Below are 22,966 nucleotides of genomic sequence, written 5' to 3'. Positions count from 1 at the left end.
GCTGAGGGAAGTTGGCTCCCTCTGCTGGAGGTACTGTAGAACATCAACTTTTTGCAGGGTCCCAGGAAGTTGCAAATGCTGTGTGTGATGCAGTGGTTTTTCACCAAATGCATGCAAGGACAGACTGCTGCAGGACATTAAAGGAAAAATGTGGTGGTGGTGGAGCTGGGTTTTTTTTATTATTCTTTAAAAAGCTGTGGAAGTATAAGTGGTTTTAGCCTTTAAACCTGCACTTTTATGCCACTTGGGGGGAGCAGAATTTGACATGTCATCACCTTTTAAGTTGATATGTGCTGGCAAACAGTTGCCACACAAACAGCAGTTGTGCAACAACTGTATCTTCATTTGGAGTCATGTCAAGTCAATTATTTGCTTTTTAAGCTCTGTTTTTGGTCTCCACCAGCAAAGAATCTAGCTTTTCAGCTGCTAAATGTTCGACTCTGTTCACCAGCTAGTCGCTAACTGTCTCTGTCTGTCATTTGGTGTTGAGCAGGTAGGGCTTTCTCTGGGCTTTCCACTATGTTTCATTCAGCAAATGGGGCTGGCTCAGGTGAGATGACGATGATATCAAAGCTAGAAAGTGAACCACTACATTACATTCGCAACAAAAAAGGAAAATAGACAGAAAAGAAGACTGAAAGACAAAATGAAGGAAAGAGGAGAGTTTAGTCCTGCGTAGTGCTTTTTCCCTTTATAATGTGGGTGCACTGAACCTTTAACATGACCATACTCATTATAGTGTTGGTACAGTTTTTATCATGCATGTTAAGTAAAACACAAAACATGGATTTTTTTTGCAAAGCTGCATTACTGATTTTAATAACAATCTATCACAGCTGAAACATTATTCATTGGAGAGGACTGAGGCAGCCTGGCTAGCAGCCCAAATCCTCCTGGAACTGGGAAATAAAGAAAATAGTTTGCATATGAAAATATATTTAGACACATCTATTTGCAGATTAGCTACAACCAGTTAATTTAGCTCAGCATACAGTTTATTCTCCACTTGCAAAGAAAGGCAGGATCAGGTCTCCTCACAGATAGCAAGCGAATGGGAAGGCCACTGCTGGTCCGGTGCTGCCAAAGCTGTGATCAGAGTTACCAGATTTTGACCACATGACGATATTCTGTCAACCAAACAGTGATGCTGGCCCAACATTAGCGTGCTATCAACCTACCACAATAAGGCACCTGGATTGCTTTGATAGTCAACATATTGTACAGGCTTCCAACAGAAATTCAGCTCTGTGTCCACTGGGCAGCTCTTTCCTGTCAGTAGTTTTGGTGAGATGTTTAGGAGGCACGCCTTTATAATATGAAAGCATCTAGGAACTGCAGTCTGTTAAACCAGTTATAGTACTTTTGTAAATTTTATCTGATGCACAAGCTAAAATAAAAACTCATCCTGACCACTTCCAGCAGTAAAATCATGCAAGAGCCTTTAGCATAAGTCATGACTCTTACTGACAAAAACCTCCAGGTAGAGGTGGAGAAACAAAACCAGCACTTTCTGTCATCAAAGTGGCAACGCACCGCTGATGAGCTACAGTATCTTACTCTGGAGTGGTGCAGTGCATGAGCCTTACAGAGGTGTGCATCTGTGTAGTAACAACTCTGATTTCCACTATTAACAGTGCAGCAATCAGAGCCAGTCATCAAGTCATCTTCAGCAGGCTGACTGAGAGCAGAAATATATATACAAGTTGTCAGTAGGCTTTATGATATATACAGTTTTTCATTTATTTTTGTATTTATGTGCTCCATGCTAACCACAAATACATGCTCATTTTATTGGCAGCAGGAAGGTGAAAATGTCTCTTTATGTTGAACTAGTTAAAAGTTTGGCTCCGAGGAGCAACAATAAATAAACAGCCAGCTGTAAATCCAGCTGGAGGTCAGTAAAACAGGCTGCAGCACCTGTAAGACGAGCTCCCAGCGGACATGAAGCCGTCAACATGCATCCTTATATAGAAAGCCTGAATGTGACAACCAGGAAAACTCAGAGAAAAACTCAGTTTATATAACATTGTGCTTTAAAATGTTCTTCCACCATCATAAACCCCCATAAAACCATGCTCCCATTCCACACATCCACCCATCCACCCCTCGTTACGTTACACCCATGAGAGTCAGCGTAAGCTTGCGTGTCCTCTCATGGATGTGAGACATCATGCGGTCTCGACCCAGACCCCACTCTCATATATGAACACATGACAGCTACATGTGATCAGCACATACCCATGCACCTCTGAGGCTAACAACACCTCGAAATAAAAAGCTCTCAAAGACATTATTACACAGTGGACAGATTTAAAAAAAACGACCATTTAGCACAAAACAAATGCAAAGCAAACTACCCGATCGGAACATTTCTCAAATGTTCATCAGAACTGTGATGCAGGGCTGCTCTACAGTCACACTGGGGAAAACATTTGCTGAGCGTGCCCGTCTTACAAATATAATCTATATATAAATATTTACATGCAGAGTAGCAATCATAGTAACACATCCTCTTCCCCGTCCCCTGGGCTAACGTGGCTGTGGTGGCTTTGAGGAGGGTCTCATGCTATATGCTCGATGGCATCTGGCTTGTCTAAACATGCTTTAGTGACAACTGGAAGCTGAGACGGCACTCTTTTGGTAATTCGGTTCCACATTCGCGCGCTGTCTTCCCTTCAGTGAGCCCCCTAGTGGAGAAACGTATGATGTACAAGATGTGAGCCACACTGTGGTATTGTGATTGATCAGCACCGACAAACTCATAACTCCACACTTGTAGGTCAGGCTGGTATAATTGAATTTAGTGCTTTACAAGTATCGACCAACATGTGTCTGTTGTGCAACATTAGTGTCAGCAGCGACATTGAGTGTTGGCTTATTCTTTAAGCAGGTATTTGCTGATTTGAATATTGTCAAAAAGGAGGTGAAGTAACTGGATTTCTTGCTGTAGACCATCTGCAGCATCGCCTTGTCGTGAATTGTTTGATACCTTCATGTGTGCGCACAGTCTGGTCTGAGTGTACCTCAGTTTGTCTCCCACTGTATAACGCGTGGAAATTGGATAGAAAACCTGCTTATTATCAGTAAGTAGTCTGGATTTGGGGCACAGCATCAACCTCGCTGTGGCGTCTATCTCTCATTCAAGCATTTTGTGGATTCTCTTTTGATTGGAGGGAAGACGACGTGCACGTAGAGCTGAATGCAGCCTTGCCATAAGCTATGAGCTCGCCTGCCTCGCAGGGATGGGACAAATAATCGATACAGCAATTTATCACAATCCAATCTCGTGTGATACTGAGACACAGCTGCAGCTGTCTTTCACTCCAGGATGTTTAACTCTGAGCTGATCTGCTGTCTGGCAGTTTGTGTTGTTTGTCACAGTTGTCCATAAACTTCAGTGACATTGAAAGCTCTTCATCGTGCAGGCAGCAAAAACAGGAAGTTGTTACTTATTCATATATATTTTGCCATTTTAGTGCTTCTCTTCAGTTACATACTTCTTGTATCACAGAAGACTGTCTTGCAGTAAATGACATAATCACATTTTTAGTGATTCAAATATGAGCGTTGCATCATGATTTCCCAACCCTGCTGCAGTGTGCTGATAATGTTTCACCAGGTTAAAGTAGTCATTGAAATATTGTGCGTCAGATTTCAGTGTTAATGCACGAATCAGATTGAATTAAATGTTAAATTTAGAGGTGAGTATGTTAGAATAGCAAAGGGTTTTAAAACAAGCCCATACACATCGTTTATTACAGAATTTCTCACCTTTTAGTGTCACCTACTGCAGGCAGTATGCAGAACAGCCAATCAAAAGCCAGTTTGGGACACAGATTATGGTTTTTTTTGGGTTAATCTGACATTTGTTGATGTTTCCAACCTCAAACCTTCACTTAAATAAGCAGGATGTCATCTCAGCTCCCATTTTCAAACAAAACTGTCCTCTGTTCCTCTGAAATCTTGCCCAGTTTGTCATGATTGCTTCTTTAGTGCCGCCTTAATCTCCTGCTCAACCGACTGGCTGCGGCACACTCTGAAAAGTTTTGCTCTTTGATTATTTGTTATAAAAAGCCCAAATAAAACAGTCACCCCAAACAAGCTCTATTTGTTCAAACCCAAGATTTGAACCAGTGATCCCCAAATTTAGGGAGGGAGAGGGAGATTTCAACCACCACCAACCCTGGGAGCCCTGAGGATGAGGGAGGGGAAGGGGATGTGCATGCAGGGGGTGAAGGGGGTGACGTCTGGGTCTTCCTGTCGTTCAATCATTCCTGTCGGAGAGAAGCAGTGTGTCTTTAAGGGGTTGTAATGATTTCCTGTTTCGAAATAAACAAAACACAGGTACACTTGTTACATCTTGTGCAAGTGTTCAGTCAGGTTTAGAAAGATAAAAATGAAGGTCTGGATGTTAGACAGAGCAGAGCAGCACAACTTTCCACCACTTGGACATGAAGTTTTCTCATGTTTTGTCATAGTTTTAGCCGTCATTCCATCTTTATTCTGAGCTGAAGTGAAGACAAGAAAAAAGGTGCAAGTTAAGTTACTTTTAGACTCGGTTTACACCTGGTATCAACATGTGATCGGATGAAAAGTGGTGTCCAGCTGACCACTTCAGATTTCATTACAGCCTACGTCATCTCTGCTGGAAGTGTCACCAGATTTGTGTGACGCAGGCTAACAGCTAGCTAAGAAAACACAACTGTGTCAAGAGCTAATTTCCATATAAGAACTATAACAGGACAAAATCATGCAGGACGAGACAAGATGACACGTTACCCTTGTGCTGCATTTAAGACACGTAGGAAATGGGATATACCAACTCAAGTGGTATTTTAGACTGTTTGGCAGATCTTTGAGCACACAAAATTAAAAAAATAGCATTATATCATTAATTGTGCATTGAACTTTGTGTTCTTGAACTTTTTGTCTCTAACCATGAAAGTGTCACCCTGTATTAACTGATTTTGAAATATGCAATACATACACAGAAAGCTCAGAGAAAACTCAGCTGAGTTGGCGTCAGAGACCAATTCAAGTGGATTTTCCCCATTTGTCTTAAATGCAACACAAACATCAATAATTATTCAATAATCCTGTACACACTGTATGTCACAATAGAGAGCACATGCACATTAAAGTCTGCTGTTACTACAGTTAGTTATGGATCATTTGACCCAAAATACCCTCAGAACTGTCTGCAGCTGCACCTTCTTACCACAAGGTGGCACCAGCTCATCACCAGCTTAGCAATGAACAACAGCTTTCACAGCCCTGTTTAAGCTGTGTTATCATAAAACATGAGACGCACTAACACTAATATCACTACTATTAGAATATTCAGTATTCTGCAGTTCAATCTAAAACAAAGGCCAGTCAAACAATAAGGCAAAGCCAGACGTCCATTAGCATTTCTGTCACATTGGACAGTTTCTAATGTCACAATCATCTCATATTGTTCAGAAATAGTATTTGTTTGTATGGGTGAATTAAAATTTGTAAAGTTCAATTCAAATTTTCTTGTCCATATTTATATTTCAGTGTAAAGGAATGAAAACACAGGTTATTACGCTATTTATAGGTTTGTCACATACTCTAAACTGTGGAACCATTTAGTTCTTTAAACTCTGTTTATCCTGGTGGAATAATTTTAACAGTAACTTTGCATGAATGCATCTTCATGCAAAGACAGGCAGGAGTTTGTCAAACTGTTATGTGTGCAACACGTTAAAATGTCCTCCCTTTTCTGTATGCTTGTGTTAGCCCTGAGCTCTGAACACTGTCAGAAGCCCCTCTGAAAGCTAGCTGCAATTAAAAATATGTAGAATAAATTTCTGAAGATAAGCATAAATCCTGCAAAATGTCTTGTACTACATGTAGTGCTGGAAAACCCTCGCCCTCGCCCCGACCTCCTTCACTGTATCAGTGTTGAATGTGGTGTGCATGGTGGAAGTCGTCTGGTGTAGCAGTCAGCAGGGACAGAATTTAGCACGAGGCCTCGATGCCAGCAGGTTTCTCAGAATTAGTCGGCTCATCAGAAAACTCCGGACAGCAAAATCATCCACGAGTCCCACTAAACAGCTCACTGCTGGTTTCGCCTGCTAACATTTTACCGTGTAGGATCCATTAAAATCTCTTCTTTCTTTCTCCTGTTCTTACCTGTTTAATCATCTCTCCAGTTCTCTCGATGACGATGGTCTTGGCTTCTTTGATGGGTGAGGTGACCTGGTAGTCGTCGCTCAGCAGACCAAGGATGGGATACTGGTTCCTGTACCTACACACACACACACACATTTTAGATTTTAGAAGTTATGTAACCTGTGTTTTTGTGTTGGCAGCAGGTTTTAGGGACCTGTTCCCATGAAAAGGCTCTCAGAGCGCCATTTACTTCCACATATTTACATGTTTCCTGAACAAACAGGCAGGTTCAGAGGGAATTGTCACAGATATTAATTGCCGTTTATAGCAGCCAACAGTGTTGAATATGGACTACACCCCGCGGTCATGCAGCTAATGTTAGCGGTCCTATTAGCTGACTTTGCTCCCAGTGAAAACAGCCTCAGAGACTGATGGAGGCCAGTTTGATGGCGAGGAATAAAGCGCAAAGGCGGTTTTCTTGCTTTGGCGGTTACCTCTGCACTGTAACGCTATTCTCTGTTGTAATGATTAAAGAGGGATTACATTTGTTTTTTTGTTTTTTTAGTCTGCCTTAAACTTTGGATAAACTCGAGTGATGTGTTTTTGTTTATTTGCACAGTTATCTTCAATTTTAAATATTGGCACTAAAATTAAATTGTCAACATTGTATTAAGAACGGTTTAGTTTATAAAAAGTAGCACAGCTTAAACCTGAAAGTGTGTTAGAGATACAGCTAACAATTATTTTCATTATAGATAAATCTGATTATTTTCTTTATTTTCTTCTGTCTGCAAAATATTAAAAATAGTGAAACATTAAGGTTAGATCTTAAAACTGCTTCTTTTGTTCGACCAGCGCATTTCTGCTTGAAACATGAGCTAAACTGTTCATTAACATTAAAATAGTTAATTTCAATTTTCTGGGACAGGGAAAATTCAGCTCTGTAGTTTAATTTTTCCCTCACTCCTTGTGCCAGTTTTAATATTTCTCAATACTTTCCATTTGCAATATTTTTTATAGTCTCTTTTATAAAATGTACATATATACATATAGTCAACTTCTGTATTTTTTTTATTTTCCATTGCCTTTGCTATTGCTATTTCTACTGATGCTGCCTGTTACACCGAATTTCCCCAGCTGGGGATTAATAAAGTTGATCTTATCTTCATGAAGTGTAAAAACATGTAATCCACTCTGCTGTGTAATCTCAGATGGTCTGCTGTGGTGTTGTACCTCTTGGTGATGATGGTCTTGGTGACGTTCTTGGAGCTGTCGTTCCTCTCCTGCATCAGCTTCCGGATCTCCTGGGGGCCGCGAGAGGTCAGAGGTCAGCTGACTCAGACACTCAGCAACAGGTACAGCGTGTTTACAGGTCAGCCATGGAGTGTGTTCAGAAAACAAGTTCACTAAAACGATACATCTGACTTTATACCTTTGTCATTTAGTGTTTTATTATTCAATCGAGTCTCGCCTATGTTAATCTGCTTCTCTTCAGGTTTTCTTGGTCACTGTAGTTTGCTGCCGATGACCTTAAACCAACTGTCTGCTGCTCTGTGTGTGCATTTGTGTGAGAAACTAAAAGGTATGTCATGCCAGCACCCTGAGGTTACAAAAACATTCCTGAGGTTAAAATTAACCGACAGCCCACTTCAGTTGGCGCTGCACAAAAACAAAAAAAGGGCCAGAATGCAGTCGGGCTTGAAAGGTGAAAACGAATAAACAAATCAGCTCCCGAGCCTGGTGCTTGTGCATGTGTAAACAGATCACTATGCTGTAATAGAAACCAGCTGGCTTGATTTGCATGATTTAAACGCTTCTGGGTAAGTCACATACTTTATTTCTGCACGACCGATCACACATTTCTATTGTTCTTCCACCTGTGACTTTAACATGATAAAGGATCATTCTAGTTTGTTAAACTTGGAGCTCATTGTCGCACTTTTGTGACTGTGAAACAACAAATGCTTAGCTTAGCTTAGCATTTTAGGACATTTTTCGCATGTTTTTCCCATGCAATGAGGGATTATTGACATTTACCACCATTTCAAGTGAGCTCTCCTGTGCTTTTCCAACAAAGAACACTTTATTTGGTGGTAAATCTGGCTAACCGTTGGTTTTACAACCTGTCTCCTCACCTCACAGCTCAGGATTCTTGTGCTTTTAATGTTGCCTCGTTTACAGATCTCAGCAGTTAACTTTGTGAATCCAATGTTATTAGAGCTGATAGACAAGATGGCCACAATTCTGCACTACTACAAATCATGCATGCTTTACCTCGCAGTGAACAGATTGCAGCTGCTGTTTTTCAGAAATACATATTTTCTCTACAGTGCCAGGCATCCATTGGTTTCCATTCATTTCCATCCTGCATGACTATCAGCAGAATCTTGAAATGTGAACCTCAAGTCTGCGTTTATTTTCATCATAGTTATGTTGTCATTGCAGTGCTTTTCAGATCAATCTGCACCTACATCACCATATTATGACAGTGAAAGTAAAACATCCGTTTAAGAACTGCAGGGTCACATATCCAGATTCTTCCCGTCCACATGTCAAAGTGTCCTGGAATTCCTCCCAATATACAGCAAAAAAGAAGAAGGAAACTTGCCTTGGACAAAAGTTTCAACCAAACCAAGGCAATAAAAATACTGTATATACGGAAATGAATGGAAATCAATGGCTGTACTGAAGGAAAAATGTGTGATTTCACATTTTCCTCGAAAAAATATGAAATACATATTAAGTATAGATATGTGCCTCAGTCGGAAATACTCTATGGGGTTTTGAGCTACAGGGGCTGGTCAGTGGTTGGCTGAAATGCCATGAGAAACAGTGTTGGTGTGTTGTGGTGCAGACCTCCTCCTGTCGAGTGATGGTGGTCTGCCGCTGCTCCAGCATGGCGAGCAGCTCTGAGATTTTCAGCTGGAGAGTCTTGTCCGAGGAGGACCTGGTGGTGTTGAACTCCGTCTGGATCTGCGTTATCTGGGACTGCAGGGGGGACGGACAAAAACCGAGCTTTAGTATGTAAATGATAACATTTACAATAAAGCTGTTCCTAGAAGAACCTGTTTGATTTGGTCTTCCCTGAGGGCATTTTTAGGATTTTAGCCTTTGAATATTCAGTGAGCTCAGTCTAATGTGTATGTAAAGCCATCACAAGGGGCGTTACAATCTGTGAAACCATCAAAATTTAAATATTTTGCAAAACTCTTTTCCATTATGCCACATTTTCTGTTATCATCTCTTCATTAGGCTGTTAACAGAAACCACCCTGATGAAGACTGGCTAAAAAAGACAGGGTGGTGCCACCTCCATCAGGCCCCGATGACGGCAAGATACACAAAACCGTAGTACATTCATGCTTGAACACAGCGTGATGGACTGGACAAGAGCCGTTCAACGGGTTTTACGGAAAAACTCCACAAAAACCTTTGGAAAGTAAGAGTCACAGCAGCATGCTAATATGCGGCGCACAGTGACAATGCTAATGTGCTGATGTTTAACAGGTGTGTTGTTTAGCACGTTAACGATCTGGGTTCAGGGCATACGCATGCTAACAGTTGCTAATGACCACGCAAAGTACAAAACTTTGACCTGATGGGGGCGCTGTATGAAATTCTCAAAGATTTGCAGTTCATCCTGAAGTGGACGTGAATGTCTGAACCAGATTTCATTCTAATCCAACCAGAAGTCTTGTTCCATCCTCACCCGGAGCCTCTGGATCTCTTGGTCTTTCTCTTGTCTCATGGAGCTCAGCTGGTCCTTGTACTGACGGGACAACTCCTCAGTCTTGATATGCAGGGTGGAGCTGCTGCCTTGGCCTGCGACCTGAAGGACGGATGGACGAGACAGGAAGGACAGAGGAAAGGGAATGAATGAATTTGACTATTTCCGATTGAAAATGCAAAGATTACAGAGACACACTATTGTTCCACGTGGATGTACTGTATTTAGTAGATGGGACGGGTGGTGTGATACCTTCTGTCGGAGCATCTCGTTCTCCTTCTCCAGCGCTCTTATCCTTCCCTCCATCTCTTTGAGCTTGAAGTTGCGGCTCGAGTCTGTGCTTTGGCTGCTCATGAGCTGGGTCTCCAGGCTGCGCTGGGAGGCGGTGGTTTCCTTCAGAGACAGCTGCAGAGGGATGACACAGATGCAGGAAGTGAAGCTGATGATGCAGTGTCAACCTGCAATAACTCCTTCCTTCTGTTTTAGAGAGATGACTCGTATATATACTACATATATATTCAAGGAACACAGAAATTTACCTGTACCTGTTTAATGCCAAACATGACTGTTAAGGGAGAAATTATTGTCATTACAGTAATGCATTATGTTTTTTTTTTTTACAACTTGGGTCCTATTTTCATATTTTCGGCCATCTTTTCTATCAGTAATAATGACATTGCACCCTTCAAAGCTTCCTACATCACTAAGAAGAGTCAGATATGGTAAGAAACACAGTCAGCCTGGGTGTTTTAAACGAATCCTCAGGTTAGACAAACTTATTTGGAGGAGGAAATAAAGGCAAACCCTAAAAACATCACACAAACATCCCTCTCAGTTCACAGGCCGACTTCCTGCTTCAGCTTTGAAGTACCAGACTCGCAGTAGTTGTGTGCAGTTAAATGAGGGTTGGAGGTAGTTTTTTCCAAGTACAATGCATTGCAGCATTACTGCCGACATTTCAGGTGCACTCACTCCAAATGAACGTGGATTAACTGTTTGGAACTTGCCTGTTCGTCTGACTGTTCCCACATCTGGTGAGAGTGATGGCATCAAAACTGATAGAAATGATGGCAAAATAGAAAAACTACACGAACAGATCACAGTTTTAGAAAACCTGAATTATACTTTAATATGTGTACTTTATTGTTGGTGATGTTTAACCCTCCTCATCACACACACACACACACACACACACACACACACACACACACACACACACACACACACACACACACACACGTACTGTACCTGCAGCTGTCTGTTGTTCTCCCTCACGGCCTCCAGGAGGCAGTCATACTGCCGCGCCTGGTCTGCTTTGAAACTCAGATCTCTCTCCAAAGCCGCCTTCTCGCTCTCCAGACGCTGCGGCAACAATTAACAACAATTAATTCTTGGTTTTTGTATTGTTCGTACTTTCTGAATTTGGTTTGGATGAGCTGTGAATCTGCTTTGTGGGGGTGGAGGAATACACCTGCAGTATATTTGTCCTCGTTCTCAGGTTTTTGGCTCTTTTGGTTGTTTGATTAAAAGAGTGAAACATATTTCTATTTGCTCCCTTTTGTCTGTTTGACATGATAATTGTCTCTGTTCAGAAATGCAAGTTAAAACTGACTCCACCACATGAACAGTGGCAGACAGGCTGTCATTATGTGGCCCAAAGCTCATAAATGTCTGCTCTCTAATTTAAAGCTTTTAATTAGCTTCTACTGTGACTGTCACATGCTCATGGACAGTAATTAGTGCAGAACGCAGGGACATACTGATCCTGATCTGTGCGTTTGTAACCAGCCACCATCATGCATGTTGTATTTTGGCTGTTTTTGTTCAGATACATTCAGGTAAAGACAGCAGGAGTGGAGGATATCTGAAGCGCTGCAATTAAGTCCAATCCAGTATTTCTATTTTATGTTATGTTTTACTTCTATTTCACTACATTAACTGCAGAACATTAATTCAACAGCTATACTCAGCAGTTATTTTACAGATTAGGAATTTAACAAAATATAATATTATAAAAAAGATGACCTTTTTCTTATGCAGTAACTTAAATCAGCCACCAAAATATAAAATAATAAATAAGTACCACGTTGACCAGCTCCAACATTAAACCGCTGTAAGCACATGTTCATGCACCAGTAATAATAATAATCCAATAAGATACTTTATGCACATTTTGCCAAAGAAATAATGTGATTTTCTTCCTTTTGCTTGAGTAAATGATCTGAATACTCCACCACTGCTAAAGCTACAATAGAATAAAGAAGCCAAACCTTGAGGAAAAGTAACCGCTGCGGTTACCACTGTGATTTACTTAATTTTATAATTCTACATTTTTTCCAGAGCAGTTTGTTCTGATTGTCATGCAACTTGATGCTGCTGCCGTGTTTGTTCGTTTCATGGCCCACACAGACGTGAAATCATCCAGACGTCGGAGGTGTTACAGTCGGCGCTCTTACCCGCAGGTCCTCAGACATGTGGAGCAGCTCCTCTCTCAGACTGCTGAAGGTGGACAGCAGCAGACGCATGCTCTTATCTGCAGTGAGACGAGTCTGACAGAGAAGCACACACACACAGCAAGATGAATTAACACCAGAGAGGGTTAGCATCCAGCGCTAACCTGCAGCCGGACATCACATCTCTGAGAAATGATAGAGATGAAGCTGCTTCACTGTCAGAAATAAATGTTTTCACTTTAATTTACCTACTTAGTGTTTATTAGCAGTATTTAAAGGTTTTTATGAGACAATATAACAAAGCAAATATAAAAACGTGTTTATAAACATACAACTCCTCAAATCAAACATACATTTGCAGACATTGCTAATAATGTGTGTATATGAGTATAAACGCTTAATAAATGCCTTATAACGCCTTGTTAAGGTTTGTCTGTGTGTTTATATACATTATTTTGTATGATTACAGCTACGTCATACTATTATTGTTATTAAGTGTTCATAGACTGGGAGGTTATAGCACAAACACTAAAGACAAAGCAGCTGAATTACGGATAAATACAGATTGAGATCAAGAAAATATGAATGTTTTTAAGAAGCATTTCAGGAATTTTGCTTTTCATGCTGACGGCGTAAAAGATCAGGAAACAATGAACTCCTTTTTTTTAATCCTGGCATGAATGCAGCACTGATGAGGAAGTGTTATAATCACAAAGTGGAGGGAAAGTCTCCACCTGTCACTCACCTGCAGCAGGTAGCGGATTTGCTGTTTGGTCAGTTCAGAGGTGCCTTTGGGAAGCAAAGCCTCCACCTCCTCTTTCTCCACCTGAATAGACACACATACAGATAGGACACAAACAAAAGAATAAAAACAAAGAATTACGAAAATTTACTTGTTGTAGCTACAAATACTTCTGATTTTGATTAAATCTTTGGTCACTAAAAACACAAATAGAAAAGCACTGACTGCATCATGTTTAATGTTTTTCACCTTTTTAATATGGCGTCAGTTTAAATTCCCGCTCAGACTGACTTTGACTGCAGATTAAGTTGTGTCTGCTGAGCTCAGATCAGATGTATTTAACAGATGTGTGCGATGCTGGTGTGTTTCTCACCTTGTAGTCATTGCAGGGATCCAACTGGTGTTTCCTGTAACACACAGAAAGGAAAGACAAACAATGAGAGCAGCAGCATGACTGGAGAAAACTGAGGCGTGTGTGTGTGTGCAGAGTGAACACAAAACCCAATTGTTTCTCCTAGAGACTCACAAGTCTTTCTTTAAGGCAACAGGCTTTTAACCAAACACTGACACAGAGGTGTGTGTGTTTTTATGAATTCATCACATCATGAGGACAAAAACTGTTCACTCTGTCACATTGAGGGGATTCACCTCCAATCTGGGGACAGAAATTTGACCAGTATTTTCTTTTAGGCTTCAAGAGCTATCTTAAGTTTGAGCTTGCAGGAGGTACAGTATGTAGCAGCTGCATTTCAGGTATTTCAAGGAACTATATGATGTAATTACGAATGGAAATTTAATTCATGCATAAACATTCAGTGGGCTTGTATCATGCTGATTTGCTCATGTTATCATTTTAAAAAATCCTTTCAGAGCATTTTATAGGCAGTGTTAGGTGATTTTGCAGACATTTTGTTAGTGATAAATATCACTAAACATATATTCTTATTAAAGCACATGTCTTTCATCACATTGTTTTTCTTATGGTCCTCAATGCTTTAGTCAAGAAGGTGTAAATCATTAAAATGGGTCATAAATATGTAGTTTAATTTCATAAAAAGGCAGAGTGATGTTCTGAAACAGCGGGACAGGAAATAGTGCATTTATTTAAAACTGTTTTCAACCGCAGATTGATACACATTTACAGCTCCAGCAAGTATTTGTCGCGGCAGGATGGTGTGTTTGGGATTGAGTCAAAATAAACTACAGTGTGTGTGTTTGTGGTAATGAAGGAACATGTCAGCTGCTGCAACTGCGTGGCTCAATGATGTGTTTTTTGAGCTCTGTGGCGCAGATGATAACATCAGGCTTTGGGTGCACAGAGGGTGCTTGTTCATAGGATCAATTCATTGTTGGCTTTGGTCTTTTCATGGGATTTGGTGACAATAAGAAAAAAATATGGCGTATCACCAAACATATCCTTCAACAGCCCTGGCTGTAAGTCAATACAACGGCCACACATGTGCATACTCGTGCAGGTGTCTGCGTTGAGGGATTTGGAGCCTCACGTCACAGCTGGTTGATGGAAAAGTTGGAGGACGATTAAGATCTTAAGGTTAATTTTTCTCTTTCACACATACACAAACAACAGGCATAACCTGACTCAGGTCACGTTTGGGGAAATTAAATAGATTTACATTCATTACCTGGAGCCTAACCCTAACCTTGACCTAACCCTAACCTTAACCGCTGAGCCAAAAATCAGCTGTTCCAGTTTTGCCCTCAATTGCAGCAGCCGTCCCCAGTTATCTGGTGTTTAATCCGAAACGTGTCCACGAAAGCAGCCGAAGATCTACCCCCCCACACACATGCACGCTTTAAAATGACGCCACATGAATCACCTGGGTGGTAACTTGATGGACAAAAACCTGACTTTGACAGCCTGCAGCTCTGAGTCACATCCCTCTCTCACTGGATGCATGACGCCACCTGACCGACAGTTCATATCATCCTCCCTTTTTCCCACCCAGATTTCCTGTACCTGCCTGCCTCACGCAGGATTTTCAGGTGATGTAATGCCTTCACGGCAACGGAACAGAAACTGAACAGACCATAACTGTACTGACAGTTTTAGTGTGTCAACGAAACCTTCACTGGAAACAAAACTACCTTTTCAGATCTGTGAGCTTCAAATGAACTAACATTAAAGTCACAGTTTTTCCAGGTTTTTTTAAAATACAAGAACTCATTTTTTGCCAAACATTAATTTCCCAAACACATTATTCACCTGTGCACCTCCGTGATGGCACCTGCCATGTCTGCAGGAGAAGGAGGAAATAAACTGAAGGCATTACGGTGGATAGAAACCAACCGAAACTCGCCTGTCACCTGTTGGAGCATGCTAATCATGGGGCTAATCCAAGCCACCAAACCCAGCGTCTATCTCCATGACAACACCCCACGACTGTTGTCTAGGAATCTACCAACCCATGTGGTCGGATAATAAAACCAGACTGTGAATGACATCATCGCATAAAAGTCTGTAGTCAGTTTCATCCAGTAAGAACATCTTGTGTGTGTGAGGATTAGTGCCTCACGTTTTAGAGTCAGTTTAAAGCCTGACTCAGGAGATACACTCAGTTGCCAGTTTATTAGGTACACGTATCTAAAACAATGAAGTCTAATCCAATAACCCAATAATTGGAGAGGTGTTGATTCATTCATTCAGCTGCAGTTGAGTGCATTTTTACATCATTTTGCATGGACTGGGACATGATTTAAATCCGTCTACACTGCTGTGGACGAGCTGCCGAGCTAAATGACTGTGCACTCACTTTCCACGGATCTTGGCCACGTGCTCGGAGATGCAGGAGTGGATGTCACAGTTCTTCCTGTAGACGTCGGCCAGCAGCTCGCCGAAGTAACGAGTGTCCATCTTGGTCAGCTGGGGCACTTCCCTCAGCTCGGTCTTCACCTCCGTCCTGGAGATCTTCTCCACGACGGGGGGCGGCTTATTCTGTATGACGTTGACAATCTCCACCTCTTCCACCTCCACTGTCTCCCCCTCCTCTTCCTCCTCCTCTTCCTCCTAGTGGAACAAGGCAGAGGCAGATTTTTAACAACTGTGTGCTTACAGGTTGATGTGTTGTGTCTGAATGAGACGAGTTTGTTTGCTTTCTCCTTATAAACTGTACGTGCAACATGTGTGTGGAGAAAATGTTTGACATTTACAATGAAAATCAATCAATGCTTTTCAATATTCAAGGTAGCGATTCCCTGTCAGCTGTTAATGTCTCAAGTGTTTGCTGGATAAATATTACCCCCAGTTCTACAGGAGTTGGGACCGCAGGCGTGGACAGCACATACTTATGTCCACATACTTTTGGCCACATCGTGCACATTGATCATCTGGTGGTAAATCACCTCTGATAGGCTCAGTGATAGAGCCTGAGGTCTCAGGATTTCCACCTGTCATCCTGCGCAGTCCAAGCCGCAGCTACACACGATGTAAGCCCAACACGTCCATCACTTCGTGTTGTTTGACATGTAGCAACAGAGCGGAGTCGATTAGTTGCTGCATAACCTGTTATCTGACTACGCTGAGCTGAGCTGCCTGCCGTATGGACTCTTCACACAGAAAGTGCTTTCACTCTGTGCAAACACCTGGCTGTCACACTGTTTGCAGACATACGACTGGCGGTCCACACCAGCATTTAGACTGTTTGTCTGGTCTTGTTTTAACCTGTTTTCGTCTATTTTTAGGCCCTGCGATGAAAAAGTGGTTGTTAAGAAGCACTTTACGATTAAGACTGAATTTAACAAACAAAAATGGGAAATAATTTTATGGTTCCAGCTTCTCGAATGTGTGGATTTGCTGCTTTTCTCACTTTTAAATCATTGTTAATTGAATATCGTACCAGGATCTGAAGATGTCTTTTGCTCCTTGCTTTGCTTTATAGACTTAATGATAAGCAATTTTATTAACCATTAATAAAAAATAATCACTAGGCGCAGCCACGTGTGACAGCACCACTAACTATAACCTGATAGTTAAGTCAACCCCTCTGTGACAGTGTCAACAAAACGGAACATTATAAGCTTCATGTGCAGGAGTTAAAGCTGGACTGAGGTGTACAGGCGTTTCTGATAAATTGGTAGTTCAGAGCATCAAGAAGAGAAAAACTTCAGATGCCAAAGTTCCTCGTCTCTGTTGCTTCAAAGTGTTTGTGAGTACCGTGGCCCTTTGCACTTCCTGTAGTCGCCACCCATGCAGCAGAACCAATAGGAGAGCGACTAAAAAATAATGCAATCACTACCAGGAAACACTGGAGTTTCAGAATTGTTTTCATTGAAAATGAAGAAGGAAACTCCACAGACGGGAAGAACAACACAGGCAGCGAGGAGGCCTGAAAGACCACAGGTTTGATTTCACTGAACTCCAACGAGCTCAGTAACTGTAAACTTTGCAGGAACTGACACGAGCTGAGGCTGTTAGGAATGTGATTCCTGCAGGGAACCTGGTATGTAGTTCAGGATGAACCCCAGGACAAAGACCTGCAAGCGAGGTTTTTTTGGAAAGACTGATCACCCGCTGTTTAAAATCCAGCATTCACTCTTCCAGAGCCTGAATCTGAGTGGGTCAAAGGTAACTAAACACAGTTATGTATTGACCCAAATTCAATAAAAACCGCAGACTTGCCACAAACTTCATCCCTCAAGAGTCCAACTTACAGTATCTATCTGTCTATTGTTAATTTTCAGCCTGAATGCACTCATGATTTGATGAATTTGAATAATGTTTTTGTGAAATATTGTGGCAGAGTATGAGCCACCATAAAAACAAGCAAAACTTAAAGTGTTTATGTAGGTTGTCTATACTACAAATCGCACATGTGGAGTCAGATCTCACAGTGGTTGAATCAAGGCTTGGGACTAAAGCAAGTCAGTCAAATGACACCTCACTCTGGTATCTGACAGAATGCGGTTGTAAAGTTAAGCCCTGTCTGGCTGCAGTAGAAACAATACAAAACCTGGAGTTTGGTTTACGATCCTGCAGAGCTCAGAGGTCACGCAGGACTAAAGGCCGGCACCTTTGGGCCATTTCTGCTGTTACACAATAGATGCAAACAACAGAAGAGTGCAACAGAAGAATGCGAACACATGCAGGTGGGTGTGTCTCAGAGCCGCAGGGCTGTGGCTGCTACAGTAACATGCCTGTCATTCCTGCAGAGAAAGGGAGAGCAGAGACGACAGACGTGCTCACCTGACTAGTCTGCATGCAAAGCACGTCGAGGACAGTTAGCTCGTTAACACCACATACCAGCAGGCGTCAGTGCTGATGATAAGATGCTGCTTATTTTAATGACATCCGTGCAAACTTCAAGTAGTTCTGGAATTATCAGAAATGCAAGTCGGTGCCTCATTTGCAAGATTTCCTTTGGCTGACTGCAGCCCTCAAAGATAGGCTGTCATTGGCCTAAACTAAAGTTTAGGCCAAATGGTAATTTTGACAAAAGGTCAACAAAAATAACAGGATTCAGCCTCTGGGACTTTGAGAACAGACACATAATTCATGGTAATCTGGCCAGTTAAAGCTGAAGTTGGACTGAAGCGTTGAATGGATGAACAAGGTGAACAACAATAAAGCAAAACTAAGCAGCATGTTCTATATTTTATAAGGAAAAACTCCAAATATATTTTACATTCCACACAGAGTCATCTTGAAATGATTGAGAGCTTTAAGAACATGAAGGCCACAGACGTTGTGCAGCTGTAAGGCTGAAGCTGTTTTCTTAGGGTTGCTGCTGTTGGTCGTGGCGGGGTTCATTTTCAAGGATCACAAAAACGCCTCAGGTCAACAGACACAGTTTAATACGCAGCTAACCTGCAGTCGCTAAATTCCAGAGATCCACTGCAGACCTGAGCTCATGCTGCTGTGTAGAATGTGTGGGAAGATAGCAACAGCTTTACGATGATAGGTTAGTGGGTTAGAGCTGCAGCAGAGGAGTGTGTGTGTGTGTGTGTGTGTGTGTGTGTGTGTAAGGCAGACTGACCTAGAAAAGTGTGAGAGCAGGGAGAACAGAGCAGCCATTGGTCGAACGAAGCACTATCAACATGTTTCCATCTTATCAAGTAAATTCTGTCCAAGTTGAGTCAGAAAGACCTTATTTTTCTAGAACACATGACAAAAAAGTGTTTTCTACAATTACAATTTTTGTACTGCAAAACATGTGAGATTGCACATGTAAATGTGTTGACAAATCAAAAAGTAATCAATAGATTACATTGTAATAGAAATAATAATTAGCTGCAGGCCTACAGTAAGTCTCTCTGCAGTATAGGGTTGTTTATATGCTCTCGTCATCTTTTTTTCTCCACGAGAGAGAGATAAGTTTATTTTTCTACTCCCTGCCTGGAGGGCAAACCTCCTGTAAATGTGATGAAATATCAGGAGTTCTTTAAGGTGAATCTGATTCAAACATTTCAGGACCAGAAGCTGACTGATTGAGGTTTAGCTCTCGAAGCTGTGAAAGGAGCGTCCCACAGGAGCAGTAACCTAATATTCAGACTCAGTACCTCATCATCCCACCTCTTCACCATGTCAGGCCCTCTGGAGTGTGTGTGTGTGTGTGTGTGTGTGTGGTGATGTAGGACAGTGTGTGAGCCAGGCTCTCAGGACTCTGTGTGACCGAGTAACACTAGAGGTTGTTATTGGAGAGAGAAGAGTCACTTTACCTGCAGGCTCTTTGTGTGTGTCTGTGTTTGCACGCTGAAGTCATTCTGTGTGTGATTCAGTCGCTCAGTGCAGTAAGAACATTTCCTCGAGTTTTTTTGTTTGCTCCTTCTACTGTAATGATACGAACTAATTTCTAAACAGAGTCAATGTCAAACTGTAGTTTTTCCAGCCGAGATCACATGTCACTATGGCAACAAAAACTGAAAAAACATCAATTAAGAGTGTTGGTTCTGTGTGAGATGTGGCTGCAGGCTGAGGTGCACACAAAGCACAGGCCATGTAAAACTGTTTATACACACACACACACACACACACACACACACACACACACACACACACACACACACACACAGAGTGAGTTTAACTTTGATCGTAATGAGCGAACTGCCATCATGCAAAGGTCATAAGTGATCTACATTTGTCTCTGTTCTCTATTCAGCACCAAGCAACCCCAGCACAAAAGAGCACATTTAACATTTTGTATTTATCTTTATGCTAAGCTAAGATAACTGGCCTCCAGCCACAGCTTCTTATTTACTGTACAGACATGATAGTGGTCTATTTGGGGAAGGTTTACTTCCCCAAATATGAAACTATTCCTTCAAACTTTCTTTGCATGGTGCAGAAGTGCTGCCTGAGGTGAGTAACATGGTTTTATTTCCATTAACATCAGTTTACAATGACGTTCATGTTTTGCACCAGCGGTTTCAGGGTCCCTGGGGGCACACTGAGTCAGGACCATGGTCCTTTCCACAAACCTTCTCTTCTGCATGACATATTTGCACACATGGCATGTAGAATAGTGGCACACATTTATCTAATCAGTCGTAAATAAGCTGATTTCATGGCTTGACAAACTGCCTTTCAGATCCAGTGTCGCAGCTACTGTGTCAACTGAGAAATACGTTGACGAGGTGGAGGAGTCGCTCGCTACAGATTGAAACGAGAACAAAATGGCAGTTCAGTCTGATTCAGGCTAAACTTTCACAGCCAACCACCAAATCTTATTAGCGATCTACCAGTAAATTGTAAGAGATATCCTCAGTTCACCAGGGAACCAACTCTACTCCACCATGTGCAGATACTAAGCGATTGCACCACAAGGCTACAACTTACACCACCAGCCTCAGAAATGTGAATATTTACCAGCAGCAGCAGGCAGCGGAGCAGATGGAGTCCAGATGTTATGGGATAAAAATACACAGATGACTTTGTGCTGTGTGAATCCAAATGAAAACAAGTCAGGACGCTCAGTCAACAGTGTGTGAGCATGTAGAAAAGATCGTAAATGAGCAACTTTGCATCAAATATTCTTCCTTTACAGTCATCTGGCTGCCTGCAAGCCTGTGAACAGGGCAGAAGGCACAAACAAGCATGGAGGAGCTGAAATGACAAGTACTTTCTTCCACAGTGGCAATGAAAGTGACCCTAAAAGCTGCAAATCAACCCCAAGCAGATACATCAACATTCGCATTGCTAGAAAATGTTATTCATGCCCATTTAATTAAAGCTGCAGAATCATGCTTTTACATACAGAGATGCTGAAGAGATTTCTTCATAGTAAACATTAAAAACATGACGTATTGTTTAGCGTGACCACAACGTGACGCCCTCCCTCAATGTCCTATAATTAAGCCTGAATACTTCACATACCCTACAGTGGTGAGAAACGCCTCCTCAGAAGCAAACGCCAAAAACGATTCTGAAAGGAACAGTGCTGAATGTGTCAGAAACAGTCCGTCACACTCCCGTAATCCCTGAATCTGTTTAATCTGGGTTCAAACGAGGCACAGTCATTCCGGCTGTGTCAGACCTGCAGGCGGAGGGAAAATCTCCGATGACTAAAAGATGACGGGTTTCATCCTCACAGTAGCAAACATGTCTGTCAGCGACCATCCTGCTCAATCACACTTGAACTTCAACCTGCTAAAGAAGCATTACACACCTTTCACTCAGCTCCTCGAGCTCCTTGAGCTCCTCTCTCATCACAGTGATTCTGCTAGAGCACCACGAATTTGACCTTTGACGTACTGCAAACTGATGGTTTACACACTGTTGAAGATGTGGAGGTTTATTCTGCTGGTGGATAAAAAGAGAATTGATGTATAAAACTTAAAAAGTGTCTGAGGAAGTACAGATTCTTTACTAATGTGAAAGTACTAAAAGTACACTGTGAAAATATGCATTGAAAATGTTATTTGAGTATAACCAGGAAAATGTCCTTTAAGTATTAAAGTAAAAGTACTCAATGCAGACAAGTGTCCCCTGTGTCTGTTAAACTATTATATATTATTTCATATTATTATTATGTTGAACTATTTCATTTTCATTCTGGATTAATCTGATGTTTATTTTCTCCATTAGTCGATTGTTTGGTTTGTAAAAATTCTGAAAAACGTGAGAAATGTGGTCACAATGAGGCAGCGGCCAAACCCAAAACCAACAGACCAAACCTCAAACTTTATCAAAAATACGTTAAAATTATCAAAATCTGGAAGTAAAGCACGACCAATGAAAACGATTGAAAAAGTTGTTAATTAATTTTCTGTCAATTAATCGTTTCAGATATACTTCCATACACTGTTGGGTAGTTTACAATAAAGATCATTTACAACATGTTTCATAAACTCTTCATATGTTTTGTGTGCAACAGTCTTGATTGGAAGCTGTCAGATAATCGCAGTGAGGAACATTAGTTCCCTGTCAGACTTCGTGCTCGAGGATTGTTTTGTTGAAACAGGAAAGGGTCGAACACAAATTGTTACCACAAAGCCGAGAACACCCTGCTGTCTAAAATATCACTGAAAAAACCTAAAGCCTCAGTTCTGTCGCAGGATGTTCATCTTTAACGTAATGTGAAAACTGTAGGCGATTCACATCCTATCATATACGCCTGTGGCTCCGGCCTGTACGGACCTGTGAGCCTCAGCTTATAACCGCAGGCAGAGCAGATTTGACTACAAGGAATGTGTCGTCCAATCACTGGAGAGGCTGATTGACGAAGACGATGTGTCACCGTGATAAGACGCCTCAAAGAGACGCTCTCATGTGTGAGGAGGATCTTTTACTGGAGGTGGTGAGGTTCCTCTTACGTTCATGAGGAAGATTTTAGATGAGAATTAGAGAAAAAAATATATAATGCTGATCAACCCAGGTCTATGCTGCATTTGTCTTTATCTCTGTGGGACTCTGGTGCAGCCACAGACTGTATAAAACATGCTCGCACAAAGGTTC

The 22,966-nt window shown here is 41.6% G+C and overlaps 1 protein-coding gene across 2 annotated transcripts in view; it reads right to left on the bottom strand.

Moving 5' to 3' along the window:
- Window positions 1–717: 717 nt before the first annotated feature.
- Window positions 718–22,966, bottom strand: part of pof1b (POF1B actin binding protein) — a 31,500-nt gene continuing 9,251 nt past the window's right edge. The window contains exons 3-13 of one of the 2 annotated variants that reach the window (XM_041952627.1): window positions 15,831–16,084; window positions 13,433–13,466; window positions 13,063–13,143; window positions 12,321–12,413; window positions 11,113–11,226; window positions 10,117–10,269; window positions 9,847–9,966; window positions 8,995–9,126; window positions 7,372–7,442; window positions 6,160–6,274; window positions 718–4,319 (exon numbers count right to left, since the gene is read on the bottom strand). In XM_041952627.1, the coding sequence (XP_041808561.1) occupies window positions 4,299–4,319; window positions 6,160–6,274; window positions 7,372–7,442; window positions 8,995–9,126; window positions 9,847–9,966; window positions 10,117–10,269; window positions 11,113–11,226; window positions 12,321–12,413; window positions 13,063–13,143; window positions 13,433–13,466; window positions 15,831–16,084 (1,188 nt within the window). In that variant the 3' untranslated portion in view covers window positions 718–4,298. The remainder of the gene's footprint in view (window positions 4,320–6,159; window positions 6,275–7,371; window positions 7,443–8,994; window positions 9,127–9,846; window positions 9,967–10,116; window positions 10,270–11,112; window positions 11,227–12,320; window positions 12,414–13,062; window positions 13,144–13,432; window positions 13,467–15,830; window positions 16,085–22,966) is intronic. The other variant, XM_041952628.1, reaches the window with a different exon arrangement.

The sequence above is a fragment of the Chelmon rostratus genome, chromosome 14 (genome assembly GCF_017976325.1).
Source record: "Chelmon rostratus isolate fCheRos1 chromosome 14, fCheRos1.pri, whole genome shotgun sequence".
In the NCBI taxonomy this organism is placed as follows: Eukaryota; Metazoa; Chordata; class Actinopteri; order Chaetodontiformes; family Chaetodontidae; genus Chelmon; species Chelmon rostratus.
Note: the sequence above shows the minus strand (reverse complement) of the source record. Positions and strands in the feature narration are given on the sequence as shown.